The sequence below is a fragment of the Cyprinus carpio genome, chromosome A19, assembly GCF_018340385.1.
Source record: "Cyprinus carpio isolate SPL01 chromosome A19, ASM1834038v1, whole genome shotgun sequence".
NCBI classification, from domain to species: domain Eukaryota; kingdom Metazoa; phylum Chordata; class Actinopteri; order Cypriniformes; family Cyprinidae; genus Cyprinus; species Cyprinus carpio.
The window spans coordinates 12868098-12885985 of NC_056590.1; the positions used below are offsets into that span (position 1 = coordinate 12868098).

General features: G+C 35.5%; 3 protein-coding genes across 7 annotated transcripts; 1 reads left to right on the forward strand and 2 right to left on the reverse strand.

Moving 5' to 3' along the window:
- Positions 1–796: 796 nt before the first annotated feature.
- Positions 797–3004, reverse strand: npy (neuropeptide Y). Its single transcript, XM_019063564.2, has 4 exons — positions 2852–3004; positions 2348–2535; positions 1374–1451; positions 797–1195 (listed from the first exon to the last, which is right to left on the reverse strand). Exons 2-4 carry the CDS (start codon positions 2533–2535, stop codon positions 1171–1173), a joined length of 291 nt encoding a protein of 96 aa, XP_018919109.1. The 5' UTR covers positions 2852–3004; the 3' UTR covers positions 797–1170.
- A 9278-nt stretch (positions 3005–12282) lies between these two features.
- Positions 12283–14678, reverse strand: LOC109045461 (protein FAM221A-like). Of its 2 annotated transcripts, none has more exons than XM_019063337.2 (4): positions 14545–14678; positions 13124–13297; positions 12845–13035; positions 12283–12724 (listed from the first exon to the last, which is right to left on the reverse strand). In XM_019063337.2, the coding sequence occupies exons 2-4, from the start codon at positions 13171–13173 to the stop codon at positions 12489–12491; spliced, it is 477 nt and encodes a 158-aa protein (XP_018918882.2). In that variant the 5' UTR covers positions 13174–13297; positions 14545–14678; the 3' UTR covers positions 12283–12488. The 2 variants fall into 2 exon arrangements, with proteins under 2 accessions (XP_018918882.2, XP_042632536.1); XM_042776602.1 differs by having other exon boundaries at positions 14507–14628.
- Positions 14163–17804, forward strand: LOC109060112 (coiled-coil domain-containing protein 126-like). Of its 4 annotated transcripts, XM_042776599.1 has the most exons (4): positions 14164–14475; positions 15411–15509; positions 15599–15913; positions 16910–17804. In XM_042776599.1, the coding sequence occupies exons 3-4, from the start codon at positions 15679–15681 to the stop codon at positions 17179–17181; spliced, it is 507 nt and encodes a 168-aa protein (XP_042632533.1). In that variant the 5' UTR covers positions 14164–14475; positions 15411–15509; positions 15599–15678; the 3' UTR covers positions 17182–17804. The 4 variants fall into 4 exon arrangements, with proteins under 4 accessions (XP_042632535.1, XP_042632533.1, XP_042632532.1 ...); XM_042776601.1 differs by lacking the exon at positions 15411–15509 and having other exon boundaries at positions 14163–14475; positions 15664–15913; XM_042776598.1 differs by having other exon boundaries at positions 15411–15913.
- Positions 17805–17888: the final 84 nt, after the last annotated feature.

The window sequence follows — 17888 nt, forward strand, 5'->3', positions numbered from 1 at the left end:
GAGTTACTCTGACAGAATGTAATTTCAGAACAAACTAAAATATATGAACTTTGTGCATATTAATATAACAGGAAACGGGTAATCAAAACTGGAATGCATGAACTATGCAAAACATAAATGACATAAGGTGAAAGACCCAGGTGACCTACGTGACAAGCAGAGTCTGACAAAACTGAAGATAATAAAACATTGAAGAAGATAAAACATTGAAGCCATAAAAAATAAAAAGCAAAAATTTGCATATGTGGATCAGCTCTTACATTTTTAATGCTTCGAACGTCACATTTTCGTCACCTTCACTATGAATGCAACTGATTTTTACATTATTATTTAATTGATCTTTCTAATTTTCAAAATATGTCAGTTTTGGCAAAGACATTTTCTGATTTATAAAGATTTTGTTCTGATTGATTATTATTATCATTATTCAATTTGTGTGTAATAGTCTACATGCATTCTTAATTTAATATTTTTAAGTTATACTGGAATTTGTGTTCAAAGCAATTTGACCCTCATTCAACATCTGCAATGATTAGCAACAATTACCTGACAGTCTAAACACACTGATATGACCAACATGTCATCTGTTGCCATACAAAATTGAAGACCTTTAAACAACTTTCCAACAACTATATATCTCAATTACATATTTGGCATCAGAACAATAGAGACTTATTATATTATTATAGTATATTATTACCTTTTCATTTCATGAAACATTGCAGGCTCTGGTAATATTCTTAAACTCAACTGACATGTTTTATTGAGAGCAGAAATCAGGAAACAAAGACGATGCTTTCAAATATAGTGGGCTTTATTAGCACGGTTATACTGTGCAGTCAGTACTGTTCTCCTTTGATATTTAGGATTATAATGAACATGACACACAAGTCTCTGTACAATTGCCTTATTGAACAACTGACTGAACTTCGATGAGTCTAGAGAGAGCACACATCAACAAGACCATGTAAAAGCATTGTACAGACATGATGATTTGATGTGTTATTTGAATGTTCTGCAGTATTTTCACTATCCTGACGATGGCTGTGGTACTTTACAGCAAGTTGCTGATCTTGATGATGCAGAAGATTTCAATTTTATGAGATATGGTTGCCGTAATAGTTAACAGGATGACACATGGACATAACTGGATTAACACAGTTGCTGGGATCACCACACCAAATGGTCCTCATATCTGTGAATAAACAGCCACAAATTCTTATTAAGCAAAAACGTAAGCAGTGTTCATCCGTCACAATTTCATGTTTTCATTGTTCACAGCAAAGAATTTTGAGTTGAACACTATGATTATTTATAATATTGCCATAAAAGAATCAATTATGAGCTACCTAAAGTCCGTTTATAAATCTTACCTTGTCTGGGGGTGGGACTCTGTTTCACCAATCAGAAGGTCTGAAATTAAGGTGTCAGCGCTGGACCTTTTGCCATACCTGTCAAACAGAACAAAGAAGCAAAAATCACACCAGTTTAAGAATTATACAGTACTTGTAAGTGGAGTCAACATTTGCAAAATAATTCTGAATATTTAGTTTCATGTCGCGCACCTGGAGTCGTCTATTGGCGCTCCATCAAACGTTTGACACCAGCCTACTTAAATATTTAGCGACTTTTGTTCCCGACTTCAGTTTGCCGTATTGTAAGCAGTACGACTCTAACTGAAACTCTGAAAACTGTGCTGAAACATGTCATTATTCATAGGCTACTATTGTAAACCAAACGACATGTATCCCCCTCCCTCCCTCTCACGTAAATCCCAATTTCAGTTTTCACTTGTTTCTCACAACTCCAAGACGAGTCTTAATTTCCAGCTCACTTGTTCTCCCCATTTTCTAGTCCGAAGTCTAAAAAAAAGTTTTAGTTAACTTATTCGGAGGAATTTTAGCTTGTACCCAAAAGACCTTTAAAGAAACAAGGCTGTATTTCGTCTCGTTAATGGCATTCAACAATGAATTTTGTAAGTAAAAAACACATCCTGCTGTTTTAACTCAACAAAGAACACACATTTAATACGCTGCAGTTAATTAGACAGTCAGCGGGGGTTTATCTGTGGATTAGTAGTTCTTTTGAAAAGAAAGAAACAGGACTATGTTATAGTTCTCCAGCCTCTAGTGGTTTCGATGTGGAGGGGCCGTTTTAGTGTTTTTAAACCACTAAATCTGTAGAAATACAAATTAACTTCAGTCGATAACAGAATGAGAGGAAAATGTGTTTTGAGATTTTGAGAACAGAGAAAAACAGACATGAGAGACAGAAACAACTTGAGGAAGAATTTGTGAACATTTCTGTCCAGTTCTTTTGATGAGTATATTATATACAGTGAACTCACCTCTGCCTTGTTATGAGGTTGATGTAGTGTCTTAGTGCAGAATAATACTTGGCGAGCTCCTCCGCAGGTGCGTCCTCTCCAGGGTTGTCGGGTTTTGTCGGATACCCGTCCGTTAGAGTTCCCAAGCAGGCGAACAAGAGGAAGGCGCATGCTGCCCAGCCGATCCACATTTTCATGTTTGGATGCATCTGAGATAAAACAATGCAAAACTGTTTGCGCTAACACATAATATAATGTCCGTAAAAGTAACTCATAGCCCTATAAAAACAAATCTTAACACGTTAACAATCTTAAAACGTTTGAGCTGGATTGTGATTTGCATAAAATTACAAATGATAGGGTTTCTGTCATCATAAAACTTTTAAGTTTGTCATCTAATAATGCTAATAGATTTAATAGTGATACCGGCACATTTCATTACTTTCTAAAGAGAATAAACCTTCAAATAAAATTAAGCTTAAAAAGTTTCAAAATGTGAAAGTCTAATAAAAATGGTACACTTACACTCCCTTGAATGAGGTCTTGATTGAACTTCTTGCTCAGTGGGTGTTGAATCCTCCAATTTTCTGCATTCTAAGTCGTGCGTCTCCTGGTTTTATACCTGTGCAGCTCGTGCCATAAAGAGCAGAGCCCACGCGCAACTTGCGCGCGACTCTTTTGATGCGCGCGAGCCTGCGTCACGGATTAATCCTCTGTCATCAGTGCTTTAAAAACGCGTTGTTTGGTCCTCATTTGAATGTGTGGGAGGTTCTAGGGACGATATTTTGCACTAAACACAAGAGGAACTAAGAGTCAATGATCTGAGACTGTCAATTTTGGTTCCACCTTTTAAACTTCTTAGGTTGTTGTGATTCCTATTTATTTAAAATACCATCCTAATATCTATCTACAGATATGCTGATCCTGATAAGCAAAGTTTCATTTGCCAGATCGCTTATGAACTCTTTACTCTATCATCTATCCCAGAAAGTATAAGGAACAAAGAACCATTTTATGATCGTCATGCTATTGCATATTAATCATAGCCTATAATGCCAAAGCTTTATTGCTCTGTCATAACTCAGTTCACATTTATGTGAACATACTGACACATTTGTCTAATGTTTCTCCTAAAATTCGTTGCAATGAAAAATAGACATAAACGAGACAAGTGTCAACATATAATACCCTATTAACCATAAATTTATCAAAAGCATAAAGTAAAATGTACATCACCAAAAAACTATACAATGATATGTCTTTCTGGAGTCAGATGAAATGAATGATAAAAAATACATTGAAATGGAGAGTAAAGCATTTGAATTAATCAGGCATGACACAAAACTTTAGTTTTAGCATTAGTTTTGCCAGAAAACCTTTGTCCATTTTGCTCAAACCATAAGATAAAAGAGTTAAGGATGCACGATAAGGAAGAATAAGAGATTTTGGTGATGGAGAAATTATGTGTGTATGTACATGTGCTCTGCTGAGAACTTTGTATGGATAATTTGTCAGTATAACTAAAGTCATTCCAGACAGCTGCTTATCCAAGCATCAAGTGCCAAATCATTTGCTGTCTTGTTGAAAAATATTTTCACTGTAACCTGTCTAATCCTCTTTGCTTCTGTTTATCTGAGTACATCTGAGTATGTTCATCACAGTAAGAAACACAATCCTTCACTTCTTCAAAGGAAAACTGTCTTCACGAAAATGACAATAGTGATAATATGTTCTTGGTGTTGTAGAATGAGGCTGAGGGCCGGAAGCTCCTCCTTTGTTATCATCAACTGTAGATAATTACATGCACAATCAATTTTTAGTTGTTGTTACATGGGGAAGTTTGTCCTATTTTATCCCTTTCACTTTCTTGGTCTTTTTCGATCTGTCTTTGCCAATCTGTCGTTCATACTTAGCTGATGAACAGTATATAGAGCTCTGAAAGGAAGCACCTCAAGAATTCCTCTCCAGAATTCACCAATTTATCTCCATTTATTGCTGCACATCTGCTTCCACTCACGCAGACTTCCATTACTTTTACTAACACTTACAGGGTGCAGTTTTTACTTTTTCTCTCTCTTTTTTTACTAGTATATGTACACACATCAAAACAAGAAAAAAAGTAAATTTTCTCCCCAAAAAGACATCATATTAGTACCTTAAGGTACTTCCTTGCATTAAAATATATTCCACCCATGTTTCCTGCACTTTTTTTCCACAAAATACTACAGTATGCTTTGAAAACATAACAGCGTAGTCTATTGATAACAGAATAAAATGTCCTGTCTGCCTTATTATTTTGAGTTAACTGCATGATAATAGCCTGAAACATGCATTTTGAGTTTGCAGTTTAAATCTGCTGTTAAAAAATAGAGTTAAAAGAAGTAGCATTTAAATGGCCGAAGTATGTCAGAACAAATTTCCTAGAAAATAATGTGCCTGTGATTATTGTGTTTCATAAGCTTATTCAACCATAGGAAAAAAATATTCTTTAACTAAAATGATAAGCGTGTGTACGTTTGTGTACATTTTAAGAAGCAATCTTTTCAAGAAAATAAAGGACTGAAGCGAACCACAGAAATACTGGTGCTGTGGTGCCATCTGTCACCTCCAGATCTTTGCCTTCAGGCTTGTGCAAAGCCAGAGGGTCAGAGTCACAGGTCAGACACAAAGCTGAGGTATAACTTTAATGAAACCTCTTGCGTCTCTGTCTGACCCATAAAATCATGTCTTTGAGCTGCCAATCCAATAATGTCTGTCAAGAAAGCAGGTAAACTGGGAACATGATGTTTTTCCATCACCTGTTCATTCCTTTACATAAACATTTCTGTATATATTTAAACCATAATCATGTTAATTTCAATTAAGAACTTCATCGGCATCATAGCCAAAAAATTCCCATAGAATTTCAGTGGTGTAATAGACCCATTTCAGGTTAGACGCCATACTGAATTTAACATGTAGGTGACTGTATGAAAACGTGGATGATGGATAGATTTACAGTTTTTACAATGAATTGCATTGTATAAAGTTATAACATCACATTTTCTCTCACAACTTTCAAAACTGTTTTATGGAGTTTTTGTCTACTGTTTTTTCTTTCAAAAAGAAGTTTCATCAGCTGAACAACTGATACTTTAAACAACCGCACTATGAATACACAGCCTCATTTTCATTCCTGTCATAAAAATTAAATAGGCATTTCCCTGACTAAGGTTGATTGGGATTTATATATGACTCTTTCAGAGAAAAAATATACGCCAGTAGGTGGCGACAAGTTACTGTTTTTATGTTAACTGAGTTATTGACTCTTTCATTCAAGGATTAGTTTGAAGTCGCTGAATTATACAGGAATGAAAGACGTGTTTTATTAGTGTCATTGAATTATCCATACAACCAGTTCCTTCAAAACCTCTGAATTGTTCATAAATGCATACATTGTTCACTACTGCTCAGTGTTGTAATGTTCTGTTGTGGCTTGGTTTTGAAGTATTTTCAAAGTGACTTGAAATATTGTATTTTAAATGTCAGTTAATCAGCTTTAACTGACTCTAACTCAGTTTTAATGTTTTTTAAACTGTTGTATAAAGTCACACACACACACACACACACACACACACACACACACACACACAGCAATGGGCCTGCCTAAAGGATAGGCTGGTTGTCTGAAAAAAAAAAAAAGGTTGTATTCACTCTCAAAAATGTCTGACTCACTATGTGTAATTATTGTTTCTTCTTCTGCTCATTGTATCAGACTACTTAAACATGTTACATAAAAGCCTTTAAGTTAAAGAAAAGAGCTAAAAGCTGAACAAGGCCTGAGATAAGAATGCCAAACTAATTTCACTGCACTCAAACACTAATTGTCTTTCTCACTTTGTCCACCTCTTCCTCTCCTTCTCCTTATCTCTTTCTCAGGGCGGTTTTACAATGTCTATTAAAACATGGAACTTCACTGTTTTGTAACATTCTTTTGTTTTTATGAAACAGTCTGTTTTTTGTTCTCTCATCCTAATTGTTATTTGACTCTGTCCATTCCTGCATTTGAGTCATGGTGGTAGGCAAATACAGATAACTCACTGAGCCAATAAGGCCTCCATGATAGGACCGTGGTGGCCAGACACCTGAAAACAAGCTACTGCCAATGTAAATTTTATGTTCTGTAGCTTGGACAGACAGTGCCAATGACTTATACGCAATGTGAAAAAAAATGAAGAAATGTTGTCCATATAGCACCAACAGTGCTTTGTTATTTCTTTAGCAGTTTTTTAGATACAAAGTGTTTATTCTGATAATTAGCACTATATATCTTCCAGTTTTGACTCTTTATATCTATGGTGTAATTTCTAAAGTCTAGAATGTCTGCCTTATTTTTAAACAGGATCATTTTTGTAAAATAAGTTATTATTTTGTCTTGTGGAATATATGTAAACATCTGATATGCTATGATATACTAAATATAAGAAACAATTATAATTATTGATAAAAAAAATGTAGATTTTTTTTTTTATTTGTACAATTTGTTCTCATTTCTTCATAAAAGGCCGAAAATATTGCAGATTTTTCAAGAATTATGCTTATTTATAAAACTTATAAATACCAATACATGTCACAACTGTGACCAGAGGATGCCTTTGGGCCCCGGGGGGCTCGCAGGACCATAACCCGTCCTTGGCGGTTGGTCTTCAGAATGCAGTCATGTGTCTGAGGGTATTTAAGAGAGTGTGCATGCAGTATGGGGGCAAATCAAAGTGTTTTGATGCACAAACGACAGAGATCATCTTTTATTACTGTCAAGCAAACCGGTATTGATTTTGCACAGCTGCGTGATTCCACACTCGCTTTTGTCTCCCCCTTCACACTCATGGGCTCGGCTTGAATAAATAACGCCACCAATCCCACAGTCTTCATCTCTGCTCCCTCACTCCTCCTCCTCCTTTTTCAATCCTTCAAAGCACCACTGAAAAAAGCATTGGAGCGCTACAGAAACACCTTGACTCATGGCCACAACGCAGTTCCAGCGTCGATTTTCAAGCTTTTAACAAAGAAATTGAAAAAGCAATTGTCTTGACGCACTTTTAGGTCTCACTGCTTTGATACAAAGTAACTGATGTTGTTCTTTTCAACAAAACACAACATCTGACAATTTGACTCTGACAATTTTGCGGCAATCTGTCAGGTTTATGGGAGACGGAGAAAAGGCGACATTTTACGAGGCTTCAGTGTGATTCAGTGTAATATAAACAGACTATTAATAAAGTCTGAACAGAATCAAGAAGTGCCTATGATTCACAGTTTGCTGGACAGTTCCTGACTTCCTATAGCAAGTTTGCAGTATGAGTAAAAGTATTATACTTTTTGAAATATATCATAGACTGACAGCTGCTTCGCGTGACGAATCTGAGCTATAACCTAATGTAGGGGTGAATATTTTCAGGCTTATTTTCCACTCTCTTCTGTTCCTCCCCAAACGCCTGTCAATCACGGCACCATAGTGACTGCGATAGCAGTACATCAGTTGCTCTAAAGACCTCAGAAAGGTTTCCATGGCAAGGAGATTAGACTTGTAAGAAGGTATATTTTGAAGTTTTCCTTCTTTTCTTGCATTTTTATAATAGATTCCACTCTCTGAGAATTTGTGAAGTGATTTCATTGTGTCTTGTCGTTAGATTAAGCTCAGTAAGGTCATAATTAATACAGCAATGGCTTATTGAAGGCATTATGACACTAAAACATCTCTGAAGTTAGGCATCAGGCACACAAATGCACTATTATCAAACACTAACACTAAACCGATGTGTCACCTTTCAGGTCAAACATCATCCCTTCTGCTAGGTTCTCTTTGGACACAGGTGTGTGTTTGTAGATCGTTTGCATGTTTAAGGCTTCCCGTGGACACCTGCTTGTCATAGACAAATAAAGCCACATCAATAATCTGAATCACAACAGTTCGTGATCTCTGACGAACCTGGGTTACTAAAAAAAAAACCTGGCAGGATAGCGTATATGGTTGTCTTAATCACTACTGCGATTACTTGCTCATTTCAGCTCGAAATTAAAATTCATGCACTGTATCACAGCAAGGAAGGGAATTAATCTGATTTCAATGTGAATCACTTTAGTGCCGCAGATCTGCTGAATCTAATCAGATTAATTAAATATTTACACCAGCTCCTTTATATGTAACCCTGTCCTGATTTTCCTCTACGTCATCATTCAAAACCTCCGCAGGATGGTAATTTTATATTTTGTTAATAAACGGTTGCTTCTCATTTTTCTGGCAATGCATTTTTTATAAGTTCAAAGAGCCTTTTCAATTCCTTCTTTCATTCTTTTTTTTTTAAATTAAAGAAGCATATAGAAGGAAGCAGGACAAAGCAAGAGTTTCATTATTGTGGAACGCTGCATGTATGTGTGTTTACGAGAGTGTTTGTGTGCATGTGTGTATTTAATTAAGCAATCTACCAGCAACAAATCACTTGTTTTGAGTTCATTTGATTGAAAAATAGATATTTGAACTTTCAATGCAATTCATTATTGGCCAAGCGGCCACAGGAGCTCCGAAAAGGGCCCAAAGTGGCAATCTAAATGATAAAATTACTTAAGCAAATATCAAGAAACCCTCAAGACATTTTAGCTGGATTTCTTAATACATTTTCTTTTATCGATTTAAATATAAAATTAGACTTCACTATATTTTTAATTTAAACTTAAGTCTCCAATGACAAATGGTCCTAAATGAACCAGATTAGGGTTCTTGGAACCCAGGTTTTAAGGTTCTGTAATAAACAGTGGCAGGAAATTAAACCCCAAAACAAAGAACAATTTAAGCATATTCAAGGGTTCTAAATCAAAATCTAATTACTATTAATATCATGGTCACACTTTAGTTTGGAGAACAATTCTCACTGTTAACTAACTATCAGCTACGACTTTTGCCTCAATAAACTCCTAATTTTCTGCTTATTAATAGTTATTAAGATAGCTGTTAAATTTATGTATGGGATTAAGGGTTCTTGTTCTTCAATATGGAAATGCAGAATAAGGCATTAATATGTATTTTAAAGTACTAATAAACAGCCAATATGCTAGTAATATGCATGCTAATAAGCAACTACTTAATAGTGAGAATTGGTCCTTAAAATAAAGTGTTACCAATATCATAAAAAAAACACATAATTAGGACTGTTATTAATGTTTGACCTAATGTTTGGGGATATTCCACTCCAAGTGCACCCTCATGTCGTGTATGCCTTCCTTTCTTCCATAAAACACAAATTGGGATATTTAGAAAAATGTTCACACCATTCTCTTCCACAGTGAAAATGGATAGTGGCCAGAGACTGTCAAGGTCCTGAAAGAACACAATTCATCATTAAACTATTATAAACGTAGCCAGTACACTTTCTGAAGCCATTTGTGTGAGGAACTGAAACTCCCGGTCACCATTAGGGATGCCGCAATTAATTTCCGTGCGTTTAAATTCTCTCTGAATTGCTTGGTTTGTGTGTCCGTAAGTCCATGTGCTGAGATGAGCAAATGCCTCACCACTTATAACATACATTTTTTTTTAAAAGCAACACACGCCAAACATCTTCACTTGTAATGACTTATAATGAGAAGTGTTTCTAAACCTGTTGTCCAACAGAAGACAACATTATAGCATATTTTTACTCCACAACATCAGACTAATGTTTGAAAAACTTCCCTTTGTGATCTGAAGTGCATGGCTTCTTGTCACAGAATGAGGCAGAAAATATATTATATATTATAATAAAGGCTATGTCGATTAGCAATGGATTATAAATATACTTAATTATTACTAAAATACCCAAGATGGCTTGAAGAACACAGATAAACTATACACTGTCGCAGTCAACTGTTTATTTTCTTCATGTTTCGTCATTCAGAACGTTTCTATCTTCTTTTTGTTCAGTGAAAGCTGGAAGCCTTTGTCCATATTAGTGATTTCCTGGAGCGTAGTCAGTTCTGTTACTTCTGTGATGCATATATGGAGTTTCTGCACAAGGGCGCCCTCCAGCTATGGGTATGAATGAATAATGTCCAGTCCATGATCATCCTATTTTGGGTAAAAATAGGAAAAATAACACTTCTCTGGTAGGAGAATAACACGTTCTGATAGGAGAAATGAAGTCAAATTGTTTTGGAATGACATGAGAGTGAGTAAATGATGATGATAATTTTTTGTTTTATAATTTTTTTTGCAGGGTGAACTATTCTTCTGAGGAACCTTTCATTTTTAAATTGAATGTACGACACTGCAGTGAACATCGGCCAACCTTAGACCTTAGAACTTAGACCCACTTTATACTATGTTTTCTCCTGCTCTCAGTGTCTTTAACTGATTTCTGTGTAACTAAAGATTTGAAGCTAATGGATTTGGAGGAGGGGGACAAAAGAGAGGGAACGAATTAAAGATATCATTGAATAGGTAGAGAGGCTCAGGGTGCATAATATAATACCATCTAAATGAGGCTTAATATAAATAGAGGACCAGGCAAAAAGCGGCAGCACAAAAAAGACTGCTAAATAAATCAGCGAGGTATTTTCAGAGTATTGGTGGCGATGAAACATCCACCAATGAGCCGCGAGTTTTATTTCAAGTATGGTAATGAGAAGAGTCTGTGTTTGGGCTCTTTTTCAGTACCGACGTCACCAAAGGCAAGTCTCGCAGGTCACACGCACTTGCAATTGCGCATTTCGTGAGACAGACAGATGTTCTCAAGAGCAATTGAGTGGAGATGCATATCAGAACAGAGGAAGAGTGTATGAACATATAAAGAGGAAGTCGTAACGAATCCAATCTAATGGAATCTTGAGGAGCTTAGGATGAGTCATGAAACATTCACAAATACAAAAACAGAGCAGCACATTCAAACATATTCTGAGATTCAAAACACACACACACACACACACACACACACACACAGTGGAAGACAGAGCTAGTTATGCCCAGCACATACAGCAAACCATTCTAGTGGAACTGTACCAATGATTAGTGGTGAAATTGTTTCTTCTTTCTTTCTGCTTCTTGAACAGAAAGCGATTGAATGCGAGCCATAGAGACTGCGGAGTTCACAGAGCACGCAGCCCTCTGTGTCTCATAGATAGAGCACACACACTCTTTTAATTACGTTCTTTAATTGCTATTATTGTTCTGAACATTAGCAAGTAGAGAAGAGCAATTTAAAGCCAATTCATTGAAAACAGACACATCTCTCTCACACAATAAAGTCAATTCTGGTGAGGTGAAGCAGAAGCATGTGTATCACTACTGACCTCTGCTGGTCAAAAGTGGAAACTATATCATTAATTTTACAAATTTAAATCAATTTAAACATAAATATGTTTTACACTGAGAGTGAAATTCAAAAAAGATAATTAAAAATAGTCCAGTTAAAACGGTTCTAAGAAAGAAATGGTAAAAATTTACATACCAAATATACAAATTCCCTTTATATTCATATACATTTTGACCCAAAAGTATCTGTGTTACTTGAATCACATGAGTATTTTTATACATTTTTGTTTAAATATTTTTTTATTTTATTTTATGTGGCATGAAGCACTGACAATTAACTCAACTAAATTCTTAATACTAAATAAAATATTATTAAATGTATTAAATTATTAGTTATTTATTAAATGTATTTATTAAAAAATTAAATATGGAGCATTGATAATTAACTCAACTAAATCCTAATACTGAATGAAAAACAAACAAAAAAAAACCTGTGGAATATTAAAAAAAATAATAATGATTTCTTGATTGATGTGTTTTTATACATAAATTATTTATGATTATTTTAATCTATTAATTATAATATCAGTGAGTTTATTTTTATTTATTTTATTAATGTTAATATTATTAAATAATATATTACACATATACATATACTATAAATACATTTATATTAATGTTATGTTAATAAACACCGTAAAAAAATGTTTGCTGCGATTAATTTTCACAATTTATGACAAAACAGAAAAACACAAATATTAAGAATTAGCTCTCAGGCTAAACAGAAAGCATAAAATGTAATATATAATTTGAATAACGGTAATGTTGATTTTAAAGGTATGTGCTAACCTAATGCTAACATTATGTTTGTTGTGGCACAACTGTTAGGAGACAGGTGGCCTATTGTGTGTGCTGTTCACATGCATTGCCTATGACACTTGGATCCAGTCTTAGGTAGCCGTCCACCAGTGAGCTGTACCCAGTTAAGCCTCCCATAGCTGCATAAGGAACAGCCCTCCCCACTGGATGACCCTGTGCCATGCGCTCTTCCCTGGTTTCAACTAGTGTCACATGGGGATATCCAGGTTGACCACATCCGCAGGTAAATGGACTTCGATAGCCAGTGCAGTGAGTGCCTGGAGGTAAACAGGTCATTTTAAGATCCATTTTTATGTTTTATTAAATGCTCATGTGTAACATGATGAATTATGTTAGCTTTCAATTAATAATAGGGGATGCAATAATGCAAAACTCACATTTCTTGCACTGGTGCCCTATAGTTTCACTGTGCTCAGTGGTTGTGTGTTTGCATTGGCAGCTTACTGCCTTAGAACCATTGATATGAACGTATTCATAAGATACACATTGACAACCTTTGACCCTACAGGGCAAGAGTATAGGCCTTTCCTTTGGCAACACCTCAAAGTCTGTGCAATGTTGTTTATACCTGAGAATGAAATAGAATTATTGAAGAATCTGTTTGTGTATGTGTGTGTAGCTACATCAATAATGTATATTACTGGTGATCCATATACCTGTGTGTACAGAAGCAAGCTGTCTCTAGTCCAGTGAGTTTGCAGTCCATCTGTCCTAGGACGCCAAAACTAACATTAAGGCAGATCTGTATTCTTCTTGGCACCACTGTCTCTTTCTATTTCTTGTACTCTTCCTCTGAAAACAGCCTCCCTCCATCTTCTTCCCCAACAATCCTTTGCAAAACAGGATATTTAGTGATAGAGAATTACACTTTTTCAAACCTGACATGCTTCAGCTACAAAGTGATATATATATATATATATATATATATATATATATATATATATATATATATATATATATATATATATATATATATATATTTGCACTGACCACGTGAATAGACATTAGTTACACCGATTTCATTGCGTTAGCAGCGCAAAATGTTGTGGGTTCGATTTCCAGGGAACACACATACTGGTTAAAAAACAAAAACAAATGTATAGCCTGAATGCACTGTAAGTCGCTTTGGATAAAAGCGTCTGCTAAATGCATAAATGTAAATGTAATGTAATACACGCTCACAACAATTTGAATGCATATCGACTACGTTTGTACCCGTGAACTACATTTCCCATGCTGCCTATGGACTTTTACGTGAGTGACGTGAGTCGGACTCATATCAGACAATCGTTTCCTCCAAACGGTTCTTTTCAAAAATGATTCAGTGATTCTTATGTTATGACGTAGTTTGCATGGTCGTCGTACGGTCATAATTTATATATTTTAAGGAAAAGTATATAAGTTACTATAAAACATACCAGAAAATACGTAGGCACATAAAACTGTATATTGCGTTTTTGAGTGTATTAACAAAGGTGTTCATTGTAAGCTCATAAAATATAAATAATGATAATTTGCATCATCAGTAAATAATTAAAAAAAATTCTCACTGAAAACTGTTTTTGCCTGCTCGAACTGATTCGTAAAAAAATTGCTCAATCCAGTCGAATCCAGTGTCAGAGAATCGTTTAGAGAGATTTATGAACTGATTCATTGAAAAGATTCGACTCAAAAGAACAATTCATTCACAACCGGACATCGCCGGTGCGTGTCGTGACGTCGTACGCAAAAGCTAGTGTGGTCACCGCAGGGGGACTACTGAAATTTTTCTGTATTAGTTTCTAGTTTCGCTACACCAGGTGGCTCTGAATGATAATCTGGCATTTATTTTAAGGCCTTACCTCTAAAATAATTAGCTTCTTAGTTAATACAGAGACGCTTGTTTTGAAGTTATGCTGCATTTTGAATATAGTTTTAACATAACTGATTTTTTAAGATAGTAAACGTGCTTAGAAGATGTCAACAATGTGGACTCTACGAATCTGCCATCTTGACCAAAGTATTTAAGGTAACGTTAATTTCTATGTTAGCTATGTTACCGTAGCAGTTTAATCAGGCTGCTCCAGCTGTTCAATACCTTTCAGACCCGGCCTTGTTGAGATAGGTGTGCAGTCGTACAGTCGATGTCATTGAGCTGCTTAATATCAGTCTGCAGACCTTGAGAACCGAGTAAAAAAGATAAAACAAGCATGTGTAGAAGCATGATATGAGTTCAGCCAGAATGCTGAAAGCTGTTTGGTTTTGTATATTTGCTTATTCTGCATGCCAAATATCAGTGGTCCTGTTTTTCTGTTAATGCTAGCCGTTTCTCCAATACAGTATCATTACAGCAGCTTTATGATGACATCAGGAGGTAAACTGAGTGAACTATTTGACACTGTTTAACTAATAATAACGACCTTTTCAGCAAAGGCATGATATGTCTGACCTCAGAGCTTTAACCCAGTTTTATGCTGTAATTCCCATCTTACATTTCATGTGACTACTTTTTACAGCAGAAAACAATAGTTTGACAGGGTGGAGCACACAGTGTAAATCCCTTGTACTTCGGTCAGTCTTTGATAATAACAGTCACAAGATTGATTTCATCTTGACTAATATTATCAATATGCATACTACATTTTAACATTGCTAATATTGTTTTGCTGATCTGTGGGGATGTGATGATTAAAAGTGGTTGTATTTCTCCCTCCTGCATTATTAATTAATCTAAAGGACCATCTCATTGAGTGATTTGTGATTGGGAGGAGAATAGCATTGTGACCACCGAGAAAAATAGTGATGACACCGCTTCTATTCACTTAAGAATGGAAACGTAATTTATTCATACAAACTGAAATCTTAGGCTTTGCATATTAACTGAAACTACAGCTATTTAATATGATTAATCTCACAAATTTCTGCTTGTTTTGTGTGTGTCTGTGTGTGTGTTGTATTTTACAGGTACATCTTGCATCTGATGTCAATTCAGCAATTGACAATTACTTTCAGTCCATCCATCTTCCATGCTGTATATTTTCTAGTCAAAACGGCTAAACAAATGTATGAGATCAGTGACCTTATTAAAGGATCTTCTCCCCATTCCTAATTTTAACCTCCACTCTGCTTTTTCATGACTTAATTATTCCCAGCCCTGAACCTGACACCCTCTTAAAAACCTGTCCCCACCCCGTCCCCTTAACCCGGGTCCCTTCAGGCCTGCAGCATTGCCATGCTGGGCTGTCTTCTGCGTAGGAGCATGTCTCACAGACTGAGTGTGTTTCTGGTGGTCTTCGGCCTGGCCTGGTGCCTGCTGCTGCTTCACTACACCGTCACACAACCACCGCGGCAGAGCAGTGCAGAGCTCCGACAACAGATCCTCGAGCTCAGCCATCGCTATGTCAAAGTCCTTAGCGAGGAGAACCAGAACCCTTCAGGACCCCATGGCACCTCCATGGCAGGATATGGTAAGAATTTATTATTCTATTCATTGTTTAATCCCCCTCCGTCGATTCTAACCTGTCTGCTGTTTTATAATGCTAAAAGGCACAACAAATGTATCATAAAAACAGTCCATATGACTTTCACAAAAGTCAAACAATAATTTTGTGTGATGAAATTACCAAAACTGACGTCTATAGCAAAATGTATCATGTGTATTTTACCCAAACAAAATTGTGTAGTTTTAACTTGTTACCTGCGCTTAGAAATTTCTTTACGCTTTACAAGATTCAATTAATTTACATTAGTTAGTGCAATAGTTGTTGTAAACATTGAAAAATATTTTTATTGTGGCACTTACAAATGCTAATTTTGTTTGTTCATAAAACATTAATTAATGTTAATTTACACTACTTAAAATGTTAAATATGTATTAGTATAAGTAAAACTTAACATGAGTGAAATCAAAAATGAACTTTATTGTTGGTTGTTAGTTCATGATATCAATTGCATTAACCAATATTAACAAGTTAACCTTATTGTAAAGTGTTGAAATTATCTTTTATGTTTTCCCTCTCTGGTAACACTTTACAATAAGGTCTTATTTGTTAACAGTAGTTTTGTGTTAACTAACATTAATTAGCAATTAAAACATCTACAACATTTATTAATCTTGTATTCATTTATTAACGTTAGTCATTAAAAATACAATTTTAATGTTAAAGTAATGAACAACTGTATTTTTATTAACAAAGATTAATACATTTTGAAAAAAAGCTAATTAAATTTTAGCAATACTGTTTTATTTTTGTTTATTATGCAGTTGTCAAATGGTAACAAATGAAACTTTAAAGTGGTACCTAAATTCTTTTCCATTCTTTTATAAAATATTTTTTTTAAATTTTTTTTTGATGTAGCTTATGTGAATAAATGGCCTGCTTAGTATTCAGGGAGGGTGTGGTAGAAAGAGGTTTAAAAATAACATAATACTAATCCCTGCCTTATCTCTTGCTCTGCTGAAGCTGACTTGAAGAGGACAATTGCTGTGCTGTTAGATGATATTCTCATTCGTTTGGTGAAGCTGGAGGGGAAAGTGGAGGCTGCTGTGAATGCCTCCATACAGAACATCTCCCATCCTGCTGCTGGTGCCAGCACTCTCCTTGCTGCCAGAGTCACTGTTTCCAGGTCCACCAAACAAAATACATCTGCCCACCGGCCAGAGAGACGTAGTAACCCTCTGCACTTCCTGTCACAATCACCTGACAGGTCACATAAGCCGCACTCTTTGAAATAGCAAACAGTGGCTATGGACATCTTCTCCATCACTTCAGCAAAGACTGAGATACAGAGATAAATATACATACATATATATATATTTTTAGACTAAAGCAGCTTTTAGACATTTCTTTTCTGTTGTGCACATGAGCTTCAGCTTGATTGTTTGTCTTATATTCATGGACCACAAGTATATTTTATAACTTATGTGCAATACGGAATATAAGATATGAGAGAGTGATAGGATGTGTTTTCTAACAGAAGACTTTTTTTTTGATATACAGATGAGTGTTTCATAATGTATCTGCAAAAGACACCATGTACAGCATTATCTTCACAGCTAGCTAATGGTGTGTAATGCACGTAGACGGATTCCAGAGCGAAGGTTTACACCTTTTAATTAAGACGTCATGCATCAGCTATTGAACTGTGGAGGAAATGAGCTGATCCAAAGAGTTATCTCAGTCAAAAGTTGACTGATGTCTCTATAGCTGGTTGATTTAAGGAATGGGGATATACCTCAGTTGCTGTTAGTACATGGAGCTGAATCCCAGCGAAACTGAACGCAGCATTAAGCTTTCGGGGGAAACTGTACCAGACAACACAACTCAAACCATACAATAAAACATGTACCAGACTTCAGATGTGTCCGTGTATGAAAGTGCTGGAAACATTCATTTTTCATTCATGAAAATGGAAAAATAAGTAGGTTTTCTTCGAGGTGCT